Source organism: Lathyrus oleraceus, chromosome 4, assembly GCF_024323335.1.
Source record: "Lathyrus oleraceus cultivar Zhongwan6 chromosome 4, CAAS_Psat_ZW6_1.0, whole genome shotgun sequence".
NCBI classification, from domain to species: domain Eukaryota; kingdom Viridiplantae; phylum Streptophyta; class Magnoliopsida; order Fabales; family Fabaceae; genus Lathyrus; species Lathyrus oleraceus.
The window spans coordinates 230185521-230213298 of record NC_066582.1 but is presented as its reverse complement, the minus strand read 5'-3'; the positions used below and the strand labels follow the sequence as shown (position 1 = coordinate 230213298).

General features: G+C 32.8%; 2 protein-coding genes across 3 annotated transcripts; both read left to right on the top strand.

Annotated features, from left to right (window-relative positions):
* Positions 1-10934: 10934 nt before the first annotated feature.
* Positions 10935-13087, top strand: LOC127074739 (probable prolyl 4-hydroxylase 10). The gene is made up of 7 exons (XM_051016086.1): positions 10935-11248; positions 11333-11417; positions 11581-11687; positions 11783-11880; positions 11993-12122; positions 12224-12411; positions 12866-13087. The coding sequence occupies exons 1-7, from the start codon at positions 11079-11081 to the stop codon at positions 12949-12951; spliced, it is 864 nt and encodes a 287-aa protein (XP_050872043.1). The 5' UTR covers positions 10935-11078; the 3' UTR covers positions 12952-13087.
* An 11821-nt stretch (positions 13088-24908) lies between these two features.
* On the top strand, positions 24909-26564 carry LOC127074738 (probable prolyl 4-hydroxylase 10). Of its 2 annotated transcripts, XM_051016085.1 has the most exons (7): positions 24909-25244; positions 25326-25404; positions 25519-25616; positions 25730-25827; positions 25904-26033; positions 26134-26321; positions 26445-26564. In XM_051016085.1, the coding sequence occupies exons 1-7, from the start codon at positions 25084-25086 to the stop codon at positions 26516-26518; spliced, it is 828 nt and encodes a 275-aa protein (XP_050872042.1). In that variant the 5' UTR covers positions 24909-25083; the 3' UTR covers positions 26519-26564. The 2 variants fall into 2 exon arrangements, with proteins under 2 accessions (XP_050872042.1, XP_050872041.1); XM_051016084.1 differs by having other exon boundaries at positions 24909-25404.
* Positions 26565-27778: the final 1214 nt, after the last annotated feature.

Below are 27778 nucleotides of genomic sequence, written 5' to 3'. Positions count from 1 at the left end.
TTGTCCCCTAGCTTTCCCGTGTTTGATCATGAGTTTATGCGTTCAGGCAAGGGTGAGACTTCCGTCTCGTGGGCAGGTAAGGATCCCGTCACCTATCGATGATCGGTATGTGGCCAAATATTGTAGAGCAAAGACTACCAGTGGCAGTGCTGCCTCAGGAAGTACTCGGGCTTCTGATGGTCCTGGTACTTCTACTCCTAGAATTGATCCGTACGTCCAAGCTGTGTGCAATTACAGTTTGGAATGGATGGCGGCATCCCAGAGAGCCATGTTGGATATGCACGACTCTATGCAGCGGTTGCAGCTGCAAGGAAGTGGTGCTCATGCTTTGATGACGCGTGAGCAGTTTCTGCTACACGCCAATTGGCCTGTGGACACGCCAGTGTATAGTGAGGGGGTGGGCGCTGATGCTGATGATGCTGATGATGATGATGATGTTGATGATGAGGCTACCGGTTCTGAGGCCGGTAGCGAGGAGGAGTCCTGAGCCCTTAGTGGGTTAAGTTTTTGTATTTTTTTTCAGTTTTTATGTCATTTCTATTTGTATTTTCGGATTTTGTATCTTGATTTTGGTGTTGTACTATTGGGGTGTTTTGTCCCCCATGAACAAATTTATATTTTCAGTTAATGTTATTTATTTATGTTTTTAATTTTGTGTGTTTAATAAATTTTTGGTTGATTGAGTGGCAAACCCTTCTAGATTGGTTGCTCCTCAAGAAGTACCCAATGAAGGTGCATCCGAGCTTGGATGGCAATGATAAGAATAAACAAGTGAATGAGGCTAAGGTACATGGTTACCTTCGGCTAGAATTTTAGAATGCATTAGGAACTTTACTCTTTTTGGTAAATTGAATATTGTCTTTTTGCAACATAATTGAATGAATGTTTCATCTAGAACTTAAAACCACAAATTGTGAGGAAACCTCCATTGTACACTTAAATGCTGGATTCTAATAAGTTTTGTTGATTCATGAGATTCATGCTTTGTCTTTTATTATTGTGAAATTGGGGAAGCAATTAGAAATGATCAAGGCACTTGTTTTCTTTTGAGCACAACTACATCCAAAAACAACTTACCTGTGAGCAGAGAGAGTATTTGTTAACCCCTTTGAGCTTAAACAGTTGAATCTCGGCTTGAAATAAAGCGAGATCTCAAAAATCTTTTTTTTTACAACCCGGAAAATCTTGATTATTGTTCTTTTGCCGTAAAAAGTTAAGAGCATTCACTTAGGGTGAGTAAGAAATAAGTTGGGGAGAACGAAAAAGAATCGGTAAGTACCACAACTCTTGAAAAAGAAAAGAAAAACCGAGCAAGCATAGAAAAATATATGTATAGAAAATATAGAAAAAAAAAACATCTGTTTTGTATATTTGATGTGATAGAAAAGAACAAAAATAGAAAGAATGAAAATGAATGCTTGCTTGGAAGAAAAATAGTGAAAAATAAAAATTGAGTTGTGGAATATGTGTTGTGAAGGTTTCAAATAAGAAACAAATGAAACAAAGTCGAGTAGTGTGAATAATACTGTGAATGTCTCTTTTGCATCGGCACTTTCGTTTCAATGGCCTTAGAAATGACCCTTGTTTGTTAACCTAACCAAGCTTCAACCGAAAAGCCCTTAGTGATCTTTATGCTTCCACAGTACCATTTATAATTGTTAGACATTGTATGAATCTATTTGATTTCTTCATTGTTTGTTAGAGAGTGAGATTAATCCCGCGGTTGCAAACGCGTAAAATCTTCATTCCTTATTCGAAGAGGAGAGATAGGATGATTCATTCAGAATAGTACTGTTGTAGATAGATAAATATTTTGCATTGCTATTTAAGTTTTAGTTCTTGTGTATTATTTTATTCAAACCGTTGGAAACTTGTATTTGCTGATTTCGCTTGTGTTTGAGCCGTTTATCCAACTTCGGAGAAACCATTTTCTTAAAGCAAATCCTCTTATCCTTCAAGAGGCATACTTTGCTTGAGGACAAGCAAGAATCTAGTTGGGGAGAGTTGTTAGATGCCCAAAAGTGCTTATTTGAGCTATCATATGTGGGCATCTTTCACTCTATTTCCCTGCTAAAATTGTCAAAATCACCTTGGTTTTTGATGAAATGTATTACATTGATAAACAAGCTTGGTGCCTTTGATTTGTGTGTTATTGTGCAGAAAGAAGGCATGAAATAATTGAAATTGAAGACACAAGAAAGTTGGCAAAGGAACCAAAGCAAACAAGCATTCATCAGCCTGCTCGCTAGGCGAGGGCTGTGGCGAAGCACTGGTTCGCTAGGCGAGCGCCAAGCGAAAAGCTCTAGTAAATTGTCAATAAATTCGCCAGGCGAGCTGACAGCGAAGGTGGTAGCGAGTTCGTTCTGTTTTGGTGAAAAGCGCAGCCAGCACTCACTCGCTAGGCGAAGCTCTAGCGAGTCCCCAGCGAGCATTCCAGTAGCAAAACCTCTCAACCTCGCTGGGGCGAAGGTTGAAGCGTGTCCTTCGCTAGGCGAAGGTATGTTCGCTAGGCGAACATGACAGTTCAGCAGACCCTGTTTCTCTGGGCGCAGGTGCCTTATGTGCCCATATTAGACCCTCGCTAGGCGAGCCATTCTGCTCGCCTAGCGAGCATGACAGCCCAGCAGAGGTCTATAAGTAGCAGGTGCCACTTTTGAGCACCATACCTCATTTTTACCAACTTTTTCCACTTTTGTACTTTGGAGAGATATTTTACAGCATTGTTCTAGGGGATCTTTTATGCCCTAATTTTCATTTCTCTTCATCTTAGAACCATCTTCTACAAAAAGAAGGTGGATTCCCATCCAACTTCGATTATCCGACTTGGATGTTGATCAACCTTCTTTCCTTACTTGCTGACCAAGCTACCATGAAAATGAGTAGCTAAGTCATCCATTTGTCAAGGTTAGATGTAGGTGATTACTAGCTTTGTGTGTAAATGTAAGGATCCTCATATGTAAACTCTTTAATGGTAAATATATGATGAAAACTTTGTTTCTATTTAAAACTCTTTGTGTTGGTTTATGATCGAGAGATGTTTACCGACTCTTGACCTAGGTTTTCATCCAAACTTGTTTGTTAGCTAGAGATAGTAATGAATGATTTTGTTCACCATAAGGTTGAACCAAAAAGTTGTCATTTTGATAGATTGTGTTCGAGAGAAACAATGGATCAAAATGGCAAAACTCACAATGTGTGTTCGAGAGAAACATATTGAGAGGACTTTGTGAAATGATTTATCATCTAAAGGAGTTTATAAGATTGTTGACCGAGCAAATACATGCAAAGTGATCATTGAAACCTAACTTTGGCAATATTTCTCATTTATTCAAACCAAAACTTTTACCGCAATTTATTACTTTTTATGCAAGATAACTTGATTAAAACCAAAACCCTATTGTTACATTGAGCTAAGATTAATACAACCATCGAACGACGGTGATATCTTACAATCCCTGTGGATACGATAACAAAAACCCGACACGAAATATACTTTCAACATGCCTCAGGATCATCCTTCCTTCGCCATTATACACCTTCATCATATTTTCTTCCAAGTTTATGTTATACCCTTTGGCAAGTAATTGACATATGCTTATCAAATTACTTGCCATTGAAGGTACATACAATACATCAATAATACGAGCCCGCTTACCATTTTTTCTCACCACAATTATGTTTCCTTTTCCACTTGATGTGACATGCTTGTCATCTGCAAACCTGCTCACTTTTTTTACCGATTCATCTAACTTGGTGAACCAGTTTTTATTACCAGTCATATAGTTACTGCATATTGAATCCAGGTACCACATATTTGTTTGTTCATTATTCGAATGAGTATTTTCCATGAGTAGCATATCATCAGAGTCACTTCCTCCAGCATGTGCATATTACACGTCTTCATTATCTTTTTCACTTGATTTCTTCTTTCTTCGACAATCTTGAGCATAATGACCAAGTCCTTGACAATTGTAATACTGCACCCCCTTCATGTCAACTTGCTTCCCCGAATACATGTTGCCCGTATCTTTCTTTGTTGAATTAGAGTGGTTCTTTGAATTATTGCTTGACTTCTCATCATTTGCAGGAGTATTTCTTTGCTTCTCATTTTATTTTCCAGACTTCTTGATGAATCTTGCTTGCAATGCCTGTTCAACCACCTTTTCCCTTTCTGAGTTCCTCTATTTCATCCTTATCTATGAGCCTTTAGTGAAGCTTAAAGTTCTTCTAACTTCATCTTAGCTAGGTTCTTGGACTCTTCAATAGACACTACAATGTAATCAAAATTTGCAATCAGAGATCTCAACATTTTCTCAATCTTCTACAGATCTTTGATATTTCACCACACACCTTCATTTGATTCATGGGTAATATTAATCTTGAGAATAAATCAACAACCAATTCATCTTATTTCATTTGTGTTATCTCAAACTACTTTCTCAATGTCTGCAACTTCACCCTCTTTAATTTTTCATCTCCATCATACAAGTTTTTCATTGTCCCGCGCTCCTTTGAAAGTTTCTTCTTCAATAATCTTCTAGAACATGTTAGGAGCTACACATTGATGAATCAAGAAAAGAACTTTTCCACCTTTCTTCCTTTGATCCTTGTGCGTAGCCTTCTAAACATCATTTGCATCCGCTTCCAATACAGGTACTCCATCACTCACGATTTCAAGCATATATTGAAACCTGAAGATGACCTTTATTTGCGCAATCCACCTCTTGTAGTTCTCGCCTTTGAAAATTGGTGGATTCCTTGAAAATTGTGTTGATGTTGTGTTACCGCTTGCCATTAAAAATCATCTCGGAATCGCAACCTACCTCATTGATACCAATTTGTTGGAACAATTAGGGTTTTCAAGAAAAATGAAGAATGATATATATATATATATATATATATATATATATATATATATATATATATATATATATATATATATATATATATATATATTATATATATATATATATATATATATATATATATAGATATATATATATAGAGAGAGAGAGAGAGAGAGAGAGAGAGAGAGAGAGAGAGAGAGAGAGAGAGAGAGAGAGAGAGAGAGAGAGAGAGAGAGAGAGAGAGAGAGAGAGAGAGAGAGAGAGAGAGAGAGAGAGAGAGAGAGAGAGAGAGAGAGAGAGAGAGAGAGAGAGAGAGAGAGAGAGAGAGAGAGAGAGAGAGAGAGAGAGAGAGAGAGAGAGAGAGAGAGAGAGAAAATTAAAACATCTTACACTTTTCGACACACATGTTTTATTCGACTCTACAACTATGTCAAATACAAGTTTTCTACTAAAATATAGAGTTTCATCTTCTAACATCCACCACCACAACCATGCCTCGGACAACCACACGCTCAAAGGGAAAATCAGAGCTCTACCAAAAATGAAGAGAAAACTAACCCATAACTAAAAACGATACTAAAACAAATGCAATGCAGCGAAATGAATATTAAGTAGATATGAGTTTCTGTAGCGCATGATTTTTCATGTATGCAAAATGCAAGACACAATCATACGGGAGTTACCTTAGCTTATGACCCATATTGAGAAACTTATATTGATTGAAACACTACTTTTATTGCCTAACATAGAGTGATCGTGTTGTTAATATGAGTATAAATATGAAGTGCAAGTAGATATTGTTGTATCAATATCAATGGAAATGGAAGCTTGAATGTATGCATCGAGATGAACAAAGTTTGAATGAAAACATGGAGGAAAAAATTAGAGAGAAAATGAATCGTCCTCTCCCTAAAAAGAAGTGTCATAATTAAATATTCTCTTTTAATGACAACTTGATGAATGAATAATTAGATTTATGCTTAGATAGTAAAATGGTTGATAGATAAATGTTAAACATCACCACCAATATGATGGCAAGGTGGAAAGTTGTGATGTATATGAGCATGAGACTACTAGTTTCACGAATGTCTAGATATAAAATATAGGATATTTTGATTATCTTTCTCATAAAAAAATATCTCATACTTTTTCTTTATCTCAAAATAATTGTCTCTTTATAATACCAATTCAATATTTATTATTAGTTTCTCCTATTATATCTTATTTATTAATTTTCATTTTACTCAACTACTCTAGTAGCTAATAATAAATGTATTCTAGCAAATGATATTAATTTTATCATTAAAATTAAAATATTTAATCATTTTTTAAGAATCATGTATTGCTCAAATAAGACACTTTTTATGGAACAGAGGGAATAATTAATTGACATTGAGGTGGAGATAAGGATATTCATACTCTTGTATTTTTGTATTCCTTACTATTTTTTAAAATAAAATAAAAACCTATATTATAAAAAGGAAAAAAGTATAACGAGAATTAGACCTAACTCAAAAAGAAAAGTAAAAAAATGAAAGATAACAAAATATATAATTTATCTAATTACATAAATTTACTACCATTTTGATGGAGTATTATGTAACTTTTTCTTATAATCAAATTATGTATTAAGAAATGAGCACAAGGGAAACTCAAGCCTAAATACAACAAGAATCATTGCTTCAACACGCAAAAATCATATGTTCAAATACAACAATGGATCTGCTATAAAATCAATAACATTACAACAAGGTTTGTTAATTTTATCTATGCTATTCTACTGCCAAACCAAAATTTTGGTAGAATTAAAACAATATACATGTTAAGAGTTTCTCCTTCAAAAATGATCTTATTCGTATGAGATCATATACTCCAAGTAAAAGCAAACCAAATGATTCCCTTTTTCCCATTTTTTACCTTCACTTTAAATTGACTATGGAACTCCAAAATGTTATTGCATCCAGTTTGGGATTGATTCATTTGTACTTCTAACCAGTTGCAAACTTCCATCCAAACCTGCATAGAAATGGGACAAACAAATAATATATGTTTTAACCTGACACGTGAGATGTTTGGATCACTGCGAGGTTTTAGGAGTAGGATGTGGAATTGGCTTAAATTAAAAGCAACTAACCATATGTCATTTCTAAAGATGTGGCTGATATAATTAATGATGTCTCTATATATTGAATCCTTGACTATCTCTTGAATGATCTTCTTAGGGGCCTTGAAAAAAGATAGTTGGAAAATTGGTAAACTATTAAGAGTTGAATTGATTAGGGTAACCCTACCTCATATGGATAGTTATTTACTTCTCCAAGATGATAGCTTCCTACTGATTTTTTCCAAGACATGCTTCCAACTAGATAATCTCCTCGGATTACGGCCTATGGAAATTCCAAGATACATGAAAGGAAGTTTCTCCACTTTGCAACCAAAGAAAAAGGAAGCTGCTCGTAAGAAATGAGTACGAAATTTAATACCATAAAGCTTACTTTTACTGAAACTCACTTCTAAGTCAGATACTAGTTTGAAACCCCTTAGAATAGATTTGATACATCATAAATTCCTCCAACTTCCTTCACCAATCAACAGAATATCATTTGCAAATTGGAGAGTCTCATGAGAAGAATTACCACAAAAGTTTATTCCTTCAAAATCCCCTAACTCCACTGCCTTTCTAATCAATCCAAAAATCCCTTCTAGCACCATTACAAAGAGGAAAAGAGATAAAGGATCTCCTTGCCTTAAGCCTCTTCCATCCTCAATTCTTTAGAGGGACAACCATTAACCCTTACAGATAAGTGTCTTGAAAAAAATTCAAGCATCCATTCACATGATCCACTTACTACCAAAGCCCAATCTTTTCAACATGTACATGAGAAAGCTCCAAATTCATTATCATAGGCTTTTTCAAAATCTAGTTTAAGCAACATACATCTTTTCTTGTCCCTCACTGCCAGATCAACCAACTCATTTTCTATAACCACACCATCTCACATATTTTTCCCAGGAATGAAAGCAGTTTGGTTCTAAGAGATGATACAACCTAAGACTTTATTTAATCTAGAAGCCAATAACTTAGAAAGAATATTATAAAGGCACCCAACAAGACATATATGCCTATATTTCTCAAGACCTTCAGGGTTTTTGGTCTTAGGGATAAGACATATAAAAACTGAAGTAATAGCCTTAGGTAATACTGCATTTCTATGAAATTATTGAATGAATTCAAGGAAATCATAATTGATAATAGCCCAACTCTTTTTTTTTATAAAATCCATATTGAAATTGACTGCTTTGCAACCTTTTCTACCATCACACCGCTATATAATTAATCTTAATTGTTCTACAGAGAAATGTTCTTCCAACATAGAACACCCCTCAGAAGATAAACTACTAAACTGAACACCATAAAGGGCAGGTCTAATGGGATCAGGTTCTTTATATCTATGCTCAAAAAAACTTCTAACCTATTTTGTGACATCAGAAACAGACTCCACCACACCTTTACTGGTCTCCAATGAAGAAATGGAGTTTTTCCTATACCTGGACTTCAAACAGTTATGAAAGAATCGTGTGTTTAGATCACCTCATGAAGTCAATTCAACCTATACTTCTATCTAATTAAACTATCTTTTATATTATTCCACATATCTCTGATTAGATCAACTCTCTTAGTATCACCTTATACTAACAGATTATCTAACAAATTAATATCCTTAACTTCCTCCTCCACCTTCAGATCCAACCAATCCAAGATATTTTTGTTCCAAGATCTTAAATTATCACTACTACAAATAATACTTTTTTATGAAGAAATTTTTATCCCACGAAATTTTACACCTTGACATTCTTGTTAAAAAATGTTTAATATTAGTTAAAAAACATGAAAGTAACATATTAATGTTAGTTGTAGTCGTATCAAGTAAAATGTATAATAATATTGTTGTTGTTATTGTTAAAATTTAGTATTTAATTATTATGTTGATTTTGTTTATTTGTTGTTGTTGATGTTGAGATTTAATGTTTAAATATTTCATAGATTTTGTTGTTATTTTTGTTGTTGTTAATATTTAATGTTTAAGAATTCTATGGATTTTGTTTTTATTGTTATTGGTGTTGTTGATGATAATTATTTAGAATTTATCAAAAAAATTAATGCTTTGCAGATTAAAATTAAAAAAAGCAGGTTAAAAAACTTCAATAAAACAGAGTGCTCATACAAAGGAGAAATCACTCTAAAGAATTTTGGGCCCCAATTGTGCTTAATAACCTTAAGCCGGATAGAACAGTGGTGTGAAACATCCCTCAATCCAATAAATTGACTCACCACACTCCACCTAGATATTAGGCTATTATATAGTAAAAATCTATCTAATCTACTTATGGCTAAACCATCTCCACTGAAACAGATATATTTGTTGTTGCCAACACTATGGACATCCACCAAATCCACTTCATTAGTAAACTCCTTAAAGCCTTGCACCTCATTTCTCCTGAGATAAACCTGTCTATCCTTCCTCTCCTCAGGACTAGAGATGGAAATAAAATCTCCACCTATGCACCAAAGGCATCTCCATAATACAATTTTAACCTAAGTCCCTCTAAAATTTTTCTTTTATTTTTCAACAGATACGGGGAATATACATTTAGTATATAAAGAGGAAGATTATTCTAGATAGTACAAATACCTAGATACCCATCCCCCTTAAAACTAGAAATAACATTTACATAATCAGCTTTCCACATGATTAAGAGTCCCCTACAGAAACCCACATCATTACTAGCAGACCAACTAAGATTAGAGTAATTCCATATAAACTATTAACTATGTGAGAATTTACATCTTTAAATTTAGTCTCTTTGTAATGAGCATAAATCTACCTTACCATAGTTCTAACATTCGATTAATACTTTTCCTTTTAGCCAAAAATTAAAAAACAATTCATATTTATTCACTAAAATATCCGTATCTATTTATAATTAAAGATATTAGTTGAAGAATACCATGTATATTAATTCGTGAATTAAATTTATTGATCGTTCTCTTAAATATTTCAAATTTTGTTTTTAATCTCATATAATATATTTTTTAAAATATGATCTTCCTAAATCTTTTCATCTATATTTTTAGTCTCTTCTATAATTTAACGACGCTTTTTATAATCTAACGAAAAAATTAACGATAATTTTAACTATAATTTATTATTTACTGACCAAATTAGCGATGATTTTAATCTAAAAATAAAATTTAATATTTTAGAAGAACCACAAACATATTTAAAAAAAATAAAAGAGAGGAAGAAAAGAGTGACATTTGTAAGTGAGTTATTTTAATATTTAAGTAGAAGAGTATTGTAAAATATATTGTCATATATTAAAATTAATATTATTTATTCATAAAAAATTCCTTGGTACAATGTAATAAAGCTATTTCTACTTTTGTCAAAAGAAAGTCATAAATCTTTTTGAAAAAAGAATAATTTTAAAATAATTGTCAATTATGAAGAGTTTAATACAATTTTAATGATTTAATAATTTTAGTAATATAATAATTTGAATAAATGAAAGACCATTAAAAAGGGGGGAAATACAATTTTAATAATATTGTAATTTAAATAATAAAATTGGCCTAGATAAAGCTGTTTTTCCATATGAAATAAAAAATTTGAATTGCCTTTTTTTTCATATTCATACATTAACTTTAATTGATATGCACCAAAAATATTAATATATTTTACATGGTCGATAAATCATAATCTTAATTTTTATAAATATTTACTTTTATTTTAATCACATCTAAAATATCACTTATGAATGATTATGATGGTTTGTGTAATATTTTTTTTTATATTAATAAACATATCAATTAATCTCTTTACTATAATTAAATTATAATCGTTAAAATGAAATGAAATAATTTATATTTAATATAAATTTGAGTTAATAACTTATCGGTCGTAATTCATTATATATCATTGCATTAAATTGATTCACATGACATCAATTTGAATTTTTTAATCATAAAAAAAAATTATTGGTTTTAAAATATGGAATTATCCTTCTTTTTCTAAACTAGCCAAAATAACATAGAGAGAAAAACTTGCGACCTTTTTCACAAAAGGAAAAAGAAAAGAATTCATGGTTAACAATCCAAACCTCGCTAATTCTATTCAGATTTGAGATACATTACTTTACTCCATTTCAATTTTTTCATCTTCCAAAACCATGGTAAAACTCAGGCACTCTCGCGCGGCACTTCACAAGCCATCACTATCAACGATACAGACATTGTTCTTCATCTTATTTGTCACATTCACAATCTTCATTCTCATTCTCTTAACTCTCCGTATCCCTAAGTTCAACCACCTCAACGCCATCTCTCGTAACACTCTCAGGTTTCTATTCAATTCCTCTCCTACAGCTCATTTTACCGTGATTTCTTCTCTGCATGACCTCTCTTTCTCTTTGATTCTATGCAGAAGCGAAGACCAAGACGATGACAATAAGAGTTGGGTTGAAATCATATCGTGGGAACCTAGAGCATTTTTCTATCATCATTTTCTGGTTAGTTTTTTATTTATTTAAATAACACTAATTAATAGGAAAATAGCGAGATTTTGCTATATATATGCGCTACTTGACCTAGATGAGTGTAAACTGCTGATCCAGTATTCAATGGCCAACATTTCTCTTATTGTACTAATATAAGGCTTTATGATTTGAGCAGACAATAGAGGAATGTGAACATCTAATCAATATAGCCAAGCCTAATATGGGTAAGTCTCTTGTAGTTCAATCTGATAAGAATGGAACTGTGCAGAATGTCTACAGCCGGTTAGTCCTTTAAGTTCAATGTTGAATACAATAAATCTCATTCGTCTTGCTTAGATTACCATTGCAGATTCATTGATTGTTCCTTTTGCATTTAGTGTACGGACAAGCACCGGAACTTTTCTCCTTAGAGGACAAGATAAAATTGTGAGGAATATTGAGAAAAGAATCGCTGATTTTACTTTTATACCTGTAGGTGTGTGTTTATGCTTGTGATTCAACCATGTATCAACAAATTGCTGATAGTATGTTATTTTTAACCATATATTTTAACAATCTTTACTTCAACTGTGTTTTAAAATACGCAGAGCATGGTGAAGATCTTCAAATTCTCCATTATGAAGTTGGACAAGAGTATGTACCTCATCATGACTACTTTACAGATGAGTATAACCTTTGGAATGGGGGTAACCGTATAGCAACAATGCTGATGTACCTGTAAGTGATTCCACTTTGTCATTCACTCATTGTTGACTTCAGTTTTCTTCTTGCACATGGAGCTCATATTGGTCTGCACTTTTTGTATTCTGATGATACAGTTCAGATGTTGAAGAAGGCGGTGAGACAGTTTTCCCAGCTGCCAAGGTAAATTTTAGCTCAGTTCCTTGGTGGAATGAACTTTCTGATTGTGGAAAAAAAGGACTTTCAATTAAGCCAAAAATGGGTGATGCTATACTTTTCTGGGGCATGAAGCCTAATGGAACTTTAGATCCATCGAGTATGCATGGTTAGTTAGTTGCTCTTTTATTACCGGCTATCATATATCATCAGACACCTCTGAAAAAAAAAATACGTATCTGTATCTATGTCAATATGAGATATTTTCACCGATATTTATGATTATATTTGATTTATTATTTTTTTAAATTATTATCGGTATCATTGTGTCAGTGTCGTGGTTAGTATGTTGCTCTTTTATTACTAGCTATCATATAGCACCGACACTTCTGAAAAAATGCGTATATGTATCTGTGTCAGTATGAAATATTTTCACCGATATTTATGATTATATTTAATTTATTATTTTTTAAAATTATTATCGGTATCGTTGTGTCAGTCTCGTGATCGTTTTCAGGTGTCCGTGCTACGTAGCCTCTAATTAAGCTGCTTGTGTGTCAAATAGCTTGCATTTTTATTTAAAGAATACAAACTTACAAACCTATGTATGTAATAATTTTCAGGTTCATGTCCTGTGATCAAGGGTGATAAGTGGTCAGCTACCAAATGGCTGCATATGGGTGAAGTAAAAACATTTTCATTTTCGTAGGATGAATTTTTGCTGTGCTGATAATATCCATATACTATGTCTCGAGTAACATTAACAGCATTGTTTTGATATTTTATACCTTAGATAAATAAGTTTAAATCTGTGTTTGAATAAAAATTAGATTTGAAATATCTACATTTATGATTTGTTTTGCACTATCATGCTTATTAAGTTCTTTTGGTTATAGATTTAACTGGGCATATATATATATATATATATATATATATATATATATATATATATATATATATATTCTCAATAATATTTTTAGACTAATATTTTTAAACATTACTTTTGATTTAATACATTACATCGAGTGTTCTGAGCTTTAGAGTGCAACAAACACTTACTAAAACAAAATTCTAATAAGTGGATAGAATCAAATTTTTTATTTTTTTCGCATTTAATTTGATTTGAGTTAGCTATTTTCATGATTCAATTCACATTTCTAATATTTTAATTTTTAATAAGAATAAAGTGTTATTCTGCATTAATATTTGATACGATTTGAGTCATGTTATCATGAGTTTCTTTATCCAAATGTCCGACTAATTAATTAGAAAGATATTGTGTGGACCTTAACCAAATGATTTTATTTCCACATGCGTAAAAACGATTTAGTACTCAACATTAGAATGCACAAGCAAAGTGTGACCAATGATTTTCTCCCTTTGCTTGTGCTCCTTTGAAACATTGCACATATCACAAATAACATAAAACACACAAATTAAATATAGACTCACGTTACAACTTCTCAACCCTTTGAAAAAATCAAAAAGAGATAAATGATAATGAGTCTAAATGCAAATTAACCAACAACATAGAAAATAATCTAGAGAAACAAAGATAAACATAGCTAAGAAATAATATAAATCAGATAAGAAGAATATATCACATATGCATAAGATACAACACATGTCAAATGCAACAAATATGCACATAACATGCAACAAAACAGCAAAAAAATTCCAATGATCAAGACATACAAATATAGAAGATTAAATAACGCATGAGCAATTTAAAAAGATGTTCAAAATGTTCGTAAATATAAGATGCACTTAAAAAGATTTTAAATGCATAACGCAAAAACTATTCAGCAACTAAGAAATTATAAACGTAAAGCGACATATAAGATGTAAACATATAGACATATATAACAAATTAAAAGAAATAATACAACTAAAGATAAAAGTTGAAGTGATCATGTATTATAGTTGATTAGGTGTAACTTGCTACATAAAAAGTGTTAAGTTTACAAAAAAAAAGAAGTATATAACAAAATGAAATGAAATAAAATATGAATCTATTTATACAATAGAGAATCCAAGATTCTCAATTCTCTACGAATCTTGTGAAAATGCTCTATGAACAACGGTTTAGTAAAAATATTCGCTAATAGATTTTTCATATCCACATACTCAAAAATAACTTTTCAACACGATCTCTAAGAAAATAGTGCAAGATTTCTATATGCTTAGTGCGTGAATACATTATAAGATTCTTAGTAAGACTAATAGTGCTACCATTATCACATTTGATTGGAATGCAATCGAATTTTAAATTGTAATCTAGTAGTTGTTACTTTAGTCATAAAACTTATGCACAATAATTACTGGCATCTACATGCTTAGCCTCATTGGTAGACAGAGCAACGCTGTGTCGTTTATTACTATGCCAAGAAACTAAACAATTTCCTAACAAATGACAAGTATCACTAGTACTATTCCTATCCGATTTGCACCCAACAAAAATAAGAATGGGATAATCCTACTACTCTACACTTGTTTCCCTAGGGAAACTAAAGACCGTGATGCGAGGTTTCGTTAAGATACCTCAATTTTTTAACGATCTTAAAATGAGATTCCCTCTGTGAAGCTTGAAATTGAACACAAATGCACACGTTAAATATAATATATGGCATACTCGTAGTTAAATAGAGTAAATATCCTATGATACCTCTATATTTTTTAATCTCGATCTAAACGTCTTGTTCATCTTTATCAATTAAAAAATTTGAAGCCATAATAGTAGAAATAATCTTTGAATATTTCATATAATATTTCTTTAGGAGCTTCAAACAATACTTTGTGTCGCTAATGAACGTGCTAATCACTACGCCAAATAAGGGAAAAGAGGGCGCTTATTTTGGCCTATAACAGTGCTTTTAAGCGCCCTCTAAAGTGGCGCTGGCATAGGTAAAGACAACGCTTTGTTTTCCTGGAGAAAGTGCTCTCTAAAGTGGCCCTTTAAGGGCCACATTATAGTGCGCTTTCAGAAAAAAGCGCCCTCTGGAGTGGTCCATAAAGGGCCACCTTAGAGTGCGCTTTCTGGACAAAGCGCCCTCTAAAGTTGTCAATGTAAAGTGTTTAGAGGGCGCTTCCTACAGAAAGCGCCCTCTAAAATGTTAGTTATTTTAAAAAAATTTGTTTGAAAAATAGTGGGTATTTAATTGGGAACCTGTTCGCATGCTGCAAAAGTGTAAAATTCATATTGATTTCATCCTTTAATCCAATGTTATACACCATTAATCCATTGATATATACAACATGAATTCATTTATATACAACATTAATCCTCCATATATACAACATTAATATATTGATATTCATGCATGTACAACAACATTCCATACATATATGTACAACAACTACAACCTATATGATTCTATGATCAATAATGAATTGACACAATTCATCCTTCATTTCATCCAAATGAGCTATTGAGTAAGATTTGTATTCGTCAAAGTACTACAATTAAGAGAATAAAACATATTCATGATTTAGTAACAAATTAGATGAAATATCCGATAATATTAAAATAAACCCTAAGTTATTATTCCATACCATTTTTGGGATGTCTATACGATTCAACGCAATGATATCTCTCATAAATCTCAATACAAAAAATCCGCAATCGATCGAATTGTTTTGCTGAGGACACTACACAGAAAAACAAACAAACAAACAAACAAACAATATATATATATATATATATATATATATATATATATATATATATATATATATATATATATATATATATATATATATATATATATATATATATATATATATATATATATATATATATATATATATATATATATATATAGTTAATTTCTTACAAACACTATTATAAGCAAAAAAACAAATACTATTATAAGCAAAAATAAGAAACTTAATATATACCTGAACTCTGACCCAGGTAATGTCCTTCCTATTACGATAATTCTTTTTCGATCTAAATTTTAGTATTGCCCTAATAAAATAAAAACGTATATTGAGATCAATCTGACAGACATAATTAAATATACAAATACACACGAATATTTAGGGGAATTTCACTTACGCGTCAACCGTCTTCTTCATACTCGGATATTTACTCCAATCACCCGGTAACGAATCGAGATAATACACCATTAGTCTCGAAAGATCCATAGCAACCAACACCCAGTGACCACTGTAAAATAAAACAAAAATTTAGATGCATGAAAATTTTCTACGTAAAAGATATACATAGATTAGAATGAAATTATTAGAAAGAAAATCTAACCCGTTGCCAGAATTAAACGGTAAAAAATACAAACTGGGTGTAGTATTATCGCCGGCCACCATGAATCTATCGACTAGTTCATTCATTACGGATGTTGGATTTTTCGTTATAAACGTTGTGTTGATACGGGAAGCAGCAATAAAATTGAATCGGTTACACAATTCAGTTCCCCGCATCAATGTGTCATACATATACCTTAAATAGAAACATAATAAACATTAGACTACTCATTGAAATGTGTAAATAAATTGTTCAACTAAGTAAATAATAGATTGATCGGAGTACCATATGTATGTATGAATGACAGCGATGCCCAATTCTTCGTGTTCAAAAAGTTGTTGCATGTCCTCCTTTGCAATTGATTCGGAATGAGCAATTCCGAAAACACCTTCATCCATATCTACACTACGGATGACGCCGTGCATAATATCTGACTCTTCCACCATTTTCTCAAGACGCATCATAATTTGAGATTTTGTCCCGGACGTCGTTGGAATTTCCTTACTAGCTTTGTCCAACATTTGACCGGGAACCTAAAAATATAAATTAAATCATGACTTTTTGTGATGCAACAAAATCGTTGTGTATATAATTCAATGGGTATATATATTTGTACCTCTTTTTGAGATTTAGGATTTGTTTTTGTCCCGGACTTCGTTGGAATATCCTTACCAGCTTTTTTCAACATTCGACCGGGAACCTAAAAATTCATATAAATTAAATCATGACTTTTTGTGATGCAACAGAATCGTTGTGTATATAACTCAATGGGTATATATATTTGTACCTCTTTTTGAGATTTAGGATTTGTTTTTGTCCCGGACTTCGTTGGAATATCCTTACCAGCTTTTTTCAACATTCGACCGGGTACCTAAAAATTCATATAAATTAAATCATGACTTTTTGTGATGCAATAGAATCGTTGCGTATATAATTCAATGAGTATATATATTTGTACCTCTTTTTGAGATGCAACCGACTCGATTCGTCTTGAAATCCCTTTACCAGCTTTATGTGTGGGTCTTGTAGGAGTCTAACATTACCATGTAATAAGGATTGATTAAATATCATAATTGTAGCTGAATTGAAATGTGAATACTAAATATTCATAATCATTTAAAACATATATACCTCGGCATCTGGGAAAATTAGATCTGACGGCCATCCAACAAAGGATCCGACTGCATCTCGCATCAACGTTGTCTCTGAAACAACGTCAGGTAATGGTAGAAGCGCGTCCGTATCTAATACAAGGTCAACCGAAACTTTCATATATCCCACCGGAAGGGGATTATGGTGAAGTAATTCACCCGAAGTGTTGTGCACTTTTCCCTTGCCAACTATGCGATAAGTTGGTGACGATAGATACAGCTGACAAGGTGTAATGCCCTAAACCAATAATAAATATGTTATTGTTAACGTGTATATGTGTCAAGTAAAAAAGTGCTATTTTAATTTCATAATAACATATATAATTACCTCGGGAAATTTCGGTTGACAATTGATACTAGCTCGGTCACTAGTATCTTTTGCCTCGGAACCGCGCCTTTCCTCTCTATACCTTGCATTCTCCTTTTGCAGTTCGAGTACTTGTGCCCTTAACTCCGCCAAGGTCTCCATCACCTCTTTGTTGGTAGGATTTTTTGTTTTTGGTTTTTTATAAAATGACGACGGAGTCACACAAAAACCCTTACCCCTCACACGACCGGAATACTCAGGAACATTTAGTACTCGACTAAGTAGGCTCCTGCAATCCTGGACCTCGGTTGAAGGTAAGGTTTGGGATAAAGTCTCCTGAAATATTATTAGAGGAGATTAAAAATGAATTATATGTCTAACAAAATTTTCGATATAATTAAAGAAATAATGTTATATATACTTACACATTCGTCATAAACATTTTGAACCGCTTCAACGACAGCCCCATCCTTCCCAACCCGAGCAGCCTTCCACAATACGTGCTCCGGAAGAGATGTTGCGTCACTTTTCTCCTCGGCTAGCTACACATTGAATCAGATTATAAGATCATCAATTATAACATATTGTGACAATGTATAAGCTCATAGCATTTGAATATACTCACAATTCTTTGTTGTAACCGTGCATATCCCGTACGCCCTTTTTTGTACGGATACGCGGGTTTTGATGCCCTTTTCCGATTTTTGTCGCTTACTTCCTGGATAAAAAAGTTTAAGGCATATTAGAACCAAGTAACTTAACAATTGTATAATACCATAATTAATAGACATTACATGGAATTTTTCGTTTCTTCGTTTGGCGACAAAGTTATCCCATTCTTCGGCTGAAATAATCTCCGCATACTTCATTGGCCGTTCTGCTTCAACAAATTTTTCTTCCTCATCCTTGATAAATTTGTTGGACAAAAAGGATCGAAATCCTCGGAGTCTTTTTCCGACCAATTGAATACAATATTTTTGCCGGCTTTCATCGATGTGAAAGGATCTCTAAAAAACATACACATGGAGTGTGTTATTATAAGTAATATTATAACAATATATGATCAACAAATAGTCAACAAATAAAACATATAACAATATATGGTAAGTACCTGTATCTCGGACCATATTTTTTCTTTGCCAACCTTCAATTCCGAACTTCTCCAATTATCACATGTAATCGGAATATGTTGTCGAACAAGGAAACCAATGTAACTTGCCAACATTGAACCGTTAGGCTCAATTAGTTGGTCTTCAGCACTCCAATGTACTTCGAATTTTTCACCCTTGTCTCTTGCACGAATGATTGATTTCATAACAGTCAATCCTCGTTTGATTTCATTTTCAACATTGTTACGTGATCCACTCGCGTCATGGGTATCGTCTTGGTTACTAGCCATTTTATCTGTAATATAGAAATGATTCAATAAGACCCAAGTAAGACAATGACCATATTCGTGAAGCTACACAAAAAACACATTCATATACCTTCCATTTCTCTCATGTTACAACAATCTAAACTCTCTCTTTTTTTCATCATTATTGAATACAAACTCACACACACCTACTGCATACAAAAGACCAATGCAAACTTATGGTGTTTGGAACATGAACAAACTTGCATCCATAATCATCAAACTTCCAAGCACAAGCTCAAACACACTCCAAATGACATCAGTTTTCAATCAGAAATAAAAAACCTTACATAACCATACAACATACAACATTCAGTGATCAAAACCATACACAAAAAAATAACAAAAAATGATTTTCAACAAGGTGCTCATGAACACCATATAGTGCTCGTTTGCCCTAAACAACATTAATCAACATAATGCACAAAATGTAAAACTCAGTTTAGAAAATGCCCTAATCAAACACCTGAAAATACAAACTATTGAGAGAAATACCTGAAACTTTTAAGGGTACCCTTCAAGGTGACGGTAACGATGGAGAAGAAAGTGAACAGCGACGGTGGACGCAGATAACTCAGTGAACGTGAACGCAGCAGCAGAAAAAGGCGACGGCGACGACGACGGTGAGGGAGGGAGAACGAACGGAGGACGAGAGTAATCGTAGTAGAGAGTAATCGCAGTAGAGAGAAAACCCAGTTACGTAAACGAAATAGCATATAGCGAGGGAAAATAAAGAGACATGCAGTATATGTTATAATTTTAATGTTTACTAAAGGGGACCTTAGAGGGCGCTTGTGTAAAAAAAGCGCCCTCTAAAGGGGGCCTAATCTCTCTAAGGCTTTCCAAAAGCGCCTTATAAACTGGAAATGTACATGGACTTAGAGAGCGCTTTTCTAAAAGCGCCCTCTAAGGGTACCCTTAGAGGGCGCTTTCATAAACGAGCCCTCTATTGGTGTCCCTCCATTTCCTCATTATTTATTCGCTTTACTTTAGAGGGCGCTTTGTTACAAAAGCGCCCTCTAAAGTGCGCTGTCTATTCCAGTTGTTCGCTCCTTATTTTTTCTCTTCACTTTAGAGTGCGCTTTTGTAATAAAGCGCCCTCTAAGGTGCGTTGTCTATTCCAGTTTTTGGCGTAGTGAATTTCTGTTTGTTTGTCCTAATAATTAATTTAGCTCTCACATCAATGACATTTCAAACTCCCCCGACATCATACTAGCAAATTCTTTGTATAGAGATTCATTAGTGGATCCGAAAATAATATCATGAGTATAAATCTGAATTAATAAGATATACAATTTTTTATGCTTAAACTTTTTTATCCGAAAACCCATTTAATGCAAAAGGAATGTAATGAAAAAAATTTAATGCAACAAAATCATTATTTTGATATAAATAGAAAATAATCTAAATGCAGATGAAAAATAATAAATGACCAAGATGCAAACAAAATAATTATGCTAAATTAAGGGAAACTTCATGAAGATAGAGGAGAATGAAACAATCATACTAATTAAGATGATCTCTGGCATAACTTGTTGCACAAGTAAAGTTATCTAACAGGAAAACTAATATATAAAAAGCTCAATACGATAAAAAAAAATATGATTGGACGCATCTTTCTTCACTTGTCTTGAGAATCCATTAAGATTTCCAGACACTCCTGCACAAGATATCAATAAATTGAAATAGGCACCCAACCAATAGGCCCTTAAGGGTTAATACTAGGACACTTAGGTTTCTATGCATTAACATTCTTAGAAACTTTAATATTCCTAACATGGAAAAAAGGCGTGACCTTTATCACCATAATAATGTCAAGTTGCTTTAGATGAAACATTCCTTCAATCTTTTCTAGCGAAGATAAGTTTTTCTTAAAACTGTTCCCTCTATCTCTTAAAAATGTAGAAACAACATTAGATAGTGAAATAACATAGGTCAATTGTCCTTTTAGGTTTCAATTTTCAATTTTCAATTTTCAAAGTTGGAAAAATGTTACATTGAATTTTTAACTACCCTTTCTTATAAAGTATTTGAAACACATAATTTCTCGCTTATGAGAGATGCATGTAATTACTTTTATGGATCTATGTGTTTGTAGCTATGAATTCTAGTTGATGTGCCTAAAAATCATCTAATATAGTGATCTAGTTGATGTTCCCGAAGATCAAGAGATCAAGATATCAATGCTCATATTTGCTGTGATCAAGTTTGTGGTGTTTGGAGATCAAGTTATTTATGCATATCTCTAGAGGACAACACCTTATGTCAAGCGACATTCGATGAACTCAAAAAGTTCTTTACGAAGACTTTTTTATTATATAATCGATTAACCCTTAGGCATAATCGATTATTCTTTTTTTAACACCTCATAATAACCTATTAGAGTTAATAGTCGATTAATAACGACTCTTTTGAAAACCTTCCATTTTGGACTTGATAATCAATTATGTGGATGGCTTAATCAATTATCAGCCTTTAAAAGACCATGAGTTATTTCCATTTTTGAGAAACCTTTGGTCCTATAAGAGGGTTCTTTTCTGATGTCTAACACGCCAAAAAACACATTGAAATACCTTTAACTTACTCTCCTTTCTATCCGTCTATTTCTCACACTTTCCTTAATGGTTTTTGTCCCGGCGCGAAAAACACCCTAGCGGACGAACGCTCGAAATACAATAGATTTGTCATGGAAGTTTATTTTTAAAAGGGAAAACGTCGATAAAACCATTAAAGAACAAAAATATGGTCATCTCAACCAAATTCAGGTTCGGGAGTCGATTATGCGTGGGGAAGGTATTAACACTCACACATCCGTTATACTCAACGGGAACCATTTAATCAGTTTTGCGAATATGCGTGTTAGTTTACATTTTTTATTTCTTCTCATTATTAAAAGTATGAAAGGAAAAAGACTAAAAATAAGTTTGGGTGTTTGACGAGTCTTTGAATCTCACTCCTATGTATCCCCAGGTGTGATGGAAAACTCAAAGCTACGTAGTTCTGGGCGAGAACAAATAGATTTTTTATTATGGTGCTTGACAAGATTGCGAAATTTGATCCTACGTATCCCCATGTACGATGGGAAATTCAAAGCTACACAGTTCTTTGTGGAAAATGTTTGTTTGCTGGTTTATTTTAGCGAATGATGTTTAGGTCGCATTTGAGCGGTTAGACATTGCTTGTTGCTCGCGCATGGGAGGTTGAAGCATTTGTTTATATATCACGTCAGAATGGATCTTGTTTTGGTCTTATTTGAGCAGTTAAATATTACTTGTTGCTCGTGCATGAGAGGCTGAAATGTTTGTTTATGTATTGCGTCAGAATGGAGACAACATCATTCGTTTGTGAAAAGATTTGATTTTTGGATTGCACTTGGGATAACATGATTTTGATTGGTTGAATTTTTTTTGGGTGGAATACAAGTATTCGAAGGGTAAGCTATACAACACGTATGTAAATATTCAGGGATATACATCCAATAAATCATTTTCATCTAGTTTTTTATTGTAAAATATTTGATTTGAATATACTCAAAGTCCTTTGAAGATGACAAGTACTTGAAAGGCAAGTTATACAATAGATATCCAAGTACTCGGGGATCACAGGGATATACATCCAATAGATTCCTTTTCATCCGCGAAGGAATGAGTTGACTTCGACTGTGTTATTGCGATTTGAGAGAATGACGAATATTCAAAAGGTAAGTTATACTACTAATATCCAAATACTTGGGAAAAAAGGGGCATATGCCCAATTAATCTTTTTTATCCGATTTTCAATAAAAAAATGGTTTAAGTGTGAAAATTCTTAATTTAACCATGAAAAAGATTTTTGATTTTATTGCTTATTAGCCAATTAAACAATTCACTTAAAATGTTTGTTTTTATTGAAAAAGACTTGTTGATATTTTTTTAATTTATGTTAATTATTTTATTCCTGTTGCGTTTCTCTTTTCTTTTCATTCGTTCTTCTATCTTATTCTTAACCTCTAAAATAAACGTTTTAAAGAAAAAAAATTATAAACTAATCACAAATTTTGAATATCACAATTCACTAATCTTATGTTTGAAATCACTTTGTCAACAACTGCATGCATGTCTAACACATGGTTTTGTTTGCGGAAAACTAATATCCAAGCCAGGATTTTCTCACAAAACCTTCTTACAACAAACAAGATATTTTTCATTGGTTAATATCCAAATCAAACAGAGATTTTTCATAGGTTGAGTGGTTAGTTCGAACCTATTTAAATCTCTAGTGCATTATATCTAAACTCTTCTCTTTTTAATCTATGCTAATTATTTTATTTATGTTGCATTTCTCTCTTCTTCTCTTTCGTTCTTCTATCTTATTTGTATTCTCTCACATAAACGTTTTCAAAAAATAAAAATATTTTATAAATTAATCACAAATTTTGAATATCACAATCCACCCCTCTTTTGTTTGAATCGATTGATCAACATCTGCATGAATGTTCAACAAATGATTTTGCTTTGGTAAAACTACTATCCAAACCGGGATTTGCTCATAAATTTTCTTACAACAAACAAGAGATTTTTCATAGGTTAATATCCAAATCAAACATAGATTTTTCACATATCAAGTGGTTAGGCCGAACATGTTTAAATCTCTAGTGCACTCTAAATTCTTCTTTTTTTAATTTATATTAACTATTTTATTTATGTTGTATTTCTCTCTTCTTCTATTTCATTATTCTATCTTATTCTTAACCTCTAACATACAACTTTTTTAAAATAAATTTTTTTTATAAATTAATCATAAATTTTGAATATCACATTTCATCTCTCTTATATTTAGAGTCAAGTAATCAACTGTTGTTTGTATGTCTAACACATGATTTTGCTTGAGTAAAACTACTTTAAGTGTTTAATAACTTTTTGTATAAGTCTCTAAGATACTTAATTTTTTTGAAAACTTGATATTCAACCGCATGCTAACTTATCCGGGAGATCAATCAAACTCTCCACTTGAACTTGCGGGAGCCGAATTGATGACAGAGCTTTTGTTATATATGTACTTACCAACAAATAAATTGTTAGCGTACAGCGGAATTCGGACTTGTGACCTCGACCTCGAGAAAAAAAAACAGTCTTAGATCTCAAAGTGTCATAAATATCCTGGACACTTCAAGTGTATTTTATTATTTGATTACCTATTTAACACTTCTCAGATGCACCTTCTTTGCATCTATCATCTCTCTCTCGTTCGGAAGTTATCCCTTCACATTTTTCAGACATCTCCTTTGATCTCACTCAAAGATGCATTTTGAATTTTGGAATTTCAAATATAACAACTTATGAAGATTGGAAATTTTAAAATTTAAAGGAGTATAATATATTAATTTTTTTCTTCTTTTCATAAAGCTTTTTTTCAAAAAAAATATGTAACTATGAAAAGGTGCTTGAAAGACACTTTTAATAATATAAAGTTGGCTTCAATACGATAGTGTATGTTTTTATGATGAAATGAAACCATGGAATCCACCACTAGCCAGTAAAGTATCATTGGCTAATTGTTACACTAGCCAGTACGCAATCTGCAAACAGAACTACCCACACATGAAGACATGCGATGAAAAACAAAAGAGATTATGATTTAAAAGCATCATTTGCATTCTCTTAATCTCTTTCTCTTCCAGTTTAATCCAATTTTCAGATTTTACATACTGAACTTTTTCGAAAACAGTTATGGCAAAACTCAGACATTCTCGCGTGGGACTTCCTACACCATTGCTACCAACTTCAGGGAGATTGATCATCCTCACCTTGTTTGTGACCTTCACAATCCTCATTCTCATTCTCTTAGCAGTCAACTACGTCAACAACTCCATCTCTCGCAATGCACTCAGGTTTCTCTTCAATTCCATTACTTCAACTCATTTTCCTTTCTTTATCTCTAATTCTTATATTATATGTTCTATCATATGTAGAAGCAAAGATGGTGCCGGAGAGCGTTGGGTTGAAACCATATCATGGGAGCCTAGAGCCTTTCTATATCATCATTTTCTGGTCAGTATTTTTTGTTTCATTTTCGACAAGGAGTGTTGAGCCATCGTAGAAAAGATGGTGGAAAATATGTGTACATTTCTCAAATGCTAAGGCTTATCTGATTGATCTGAACAGACAAAAGAGGAATGTGAACATCTAATCAATATAGCAAAGCCAAGTATTCATAAGTCAGTTGTTGTTGATTCTAAAACCGGAAAGAGTGTGCTCAGCAGGTTAGATTTTTCTTTTTCGACCCGAAACTTCTTTATCAAGTGTCTTAAATCTCCTTTGCAACTTCATTGATGGCAAGGCAACCCTTTTGTTTACATATTCCTTTTGCATCTAGTATACGGACGAGCTCTGGAACTTTTCTCAGTAGAGGAGCTGATAAAATCGTAAGGAATATTGAGAAAAGAATAGCAGATTTTACTTTTATACCTGTAGGTGCGTTTTCTATTCCTTCTTTTTATTTTTCCATTTTTAAACAACCATTCCTTCAGCTGTGTTACACAATATTCAGAGCATGGGGAAGGCCTTCAAGTTCTCCACTATGAAGTTGGACAAAAGTATGTACCTCATTTGGATTACTTTAGAGATGAGTATAACACTCGGAATGGGGGTAACCGTATAGCAACAATGCTGATGTACCTGTAAGTGACTTCATTTGCCATTCACTCATTGTTGACTTCAATTTTCTTCTTGGATATGAAGTTGATATTGGTGTACACTTTTTGTATTCTTATGATACAGCTCAGATGTTGAAGAAGGGGGTGAGACGGTGTTTCCATATGCTAAGGGAAATTTTAGCTCAGTGCCTTGGTGGAATGAGCTTTCTGATTGTGGAAAAAAAGGAATTTCTATTAAGCCAAAGATGGGTGATGCTATATTTTTCTGGAGCATGAAGCCTAATGCAACTTTAGATACATCGAGTTTGCACGGTTAGTTAGTAGCATTGCTTTTTTACTATCATATTCTTAATAGCATCAATGAAGATGTGTGTGTCAACGTGTTTGCACTTTTATTTAAAGAAGATGAACTTACAAAACTATTTGATATATCAGGTGCATGTCCTGTGATCAAGGGTGATAAGTGGTCATGTGTCAAATGGATGCGGGCTGATCAATACAAAACCTAAATATGTATAGTTAACAGTTGCCAGTGTTTTACATTATTGCTAACCCGAGTCTGATATGAATCAGCTGATGGAATATTTACATGCAGTTTCGTAGAAAAAGTCAAAAACTGAAATATCTTCTCAAATTTATGTTTTTACTTTCACTATCATGTTTATTAAATTCTACTGTTTAAAGATTTAGCTGAGCATATAAGGTCGTGAATGTAGTCAGAAAGTGTACTATTCATAGAGCGGTAGTTTAGAATTTTTTTCTTTTCATTCTTTAGGATTATGGCAACAAATGTAAAACTGATATTTCTTTATTCATATTTTAAGATATGGGAATAAAGAAATTGTTCTGAAACGATGCATAAGAAAATAGAGTAAGAACGGTTTTTTTATTAACGAGAAAACCACAAATTAAAAGAAAAGAAAAAAGAGAAAAATAATTCAAAGTAGTTTAAAACTGTATTTTTGATTTAATTACACATTTGAAAATAACGTTTACAATTGAATCTCAATCATACCATTTTCCATCTCTAATCAGGATTATCAAGGATTGACGAAGAAATGATGACTAATATGCTATTTATAAGAAAACTAAACTCTAGTTTTCAACTAATATACTGTACAACTAAGCCAACATACTGGCCCAATTCAACATGCTATCTTAAACAAATAGCTAACATATTTCGACAGCATCATAAAATAATCTTCGACTATAACACACACGTATTCGACTCTTGCATACTTGAACAAGTTTCAACTACAGCATGCAGAACTCCTGTCGAAACATAAAGTTATCCTTGTTGAGACTAGAGTTCAATCCAAAATACCAAAAATCTCCACCTTGAAACAAACTCTACAACATTAAGGGAACAAACTAGATTTCATCATGCAACTTCATCATCTGCATATAGTGGAAGAACTTGCTACTTGACAATGACTTGGTGATCATATCAACAATATTGTCATCAGTCGAAACCATTCAGCACTTGGACTTCTCAAGCTCGATTATCTCTCTGACTAAATGCAGTCTCACATCGATAAGCATGGTTCGCTCATGATAGGTTGAATTCTTCGACAGGTGTATTGCACTTTGACTATCACATTTAAAAGTGATTGCTTGGCCTTGAAGTTTCATATCTTTAGCAAAACCTTCAAGCCACAATACTTCTTTCACAAATTCAGTGAGGGTAATATACCCCACTTAAGTGGTTGATAAGACAACAACCTTCCAAAGTGTTGCTTACCAACTTATTGATATGGCAAACATAGTGA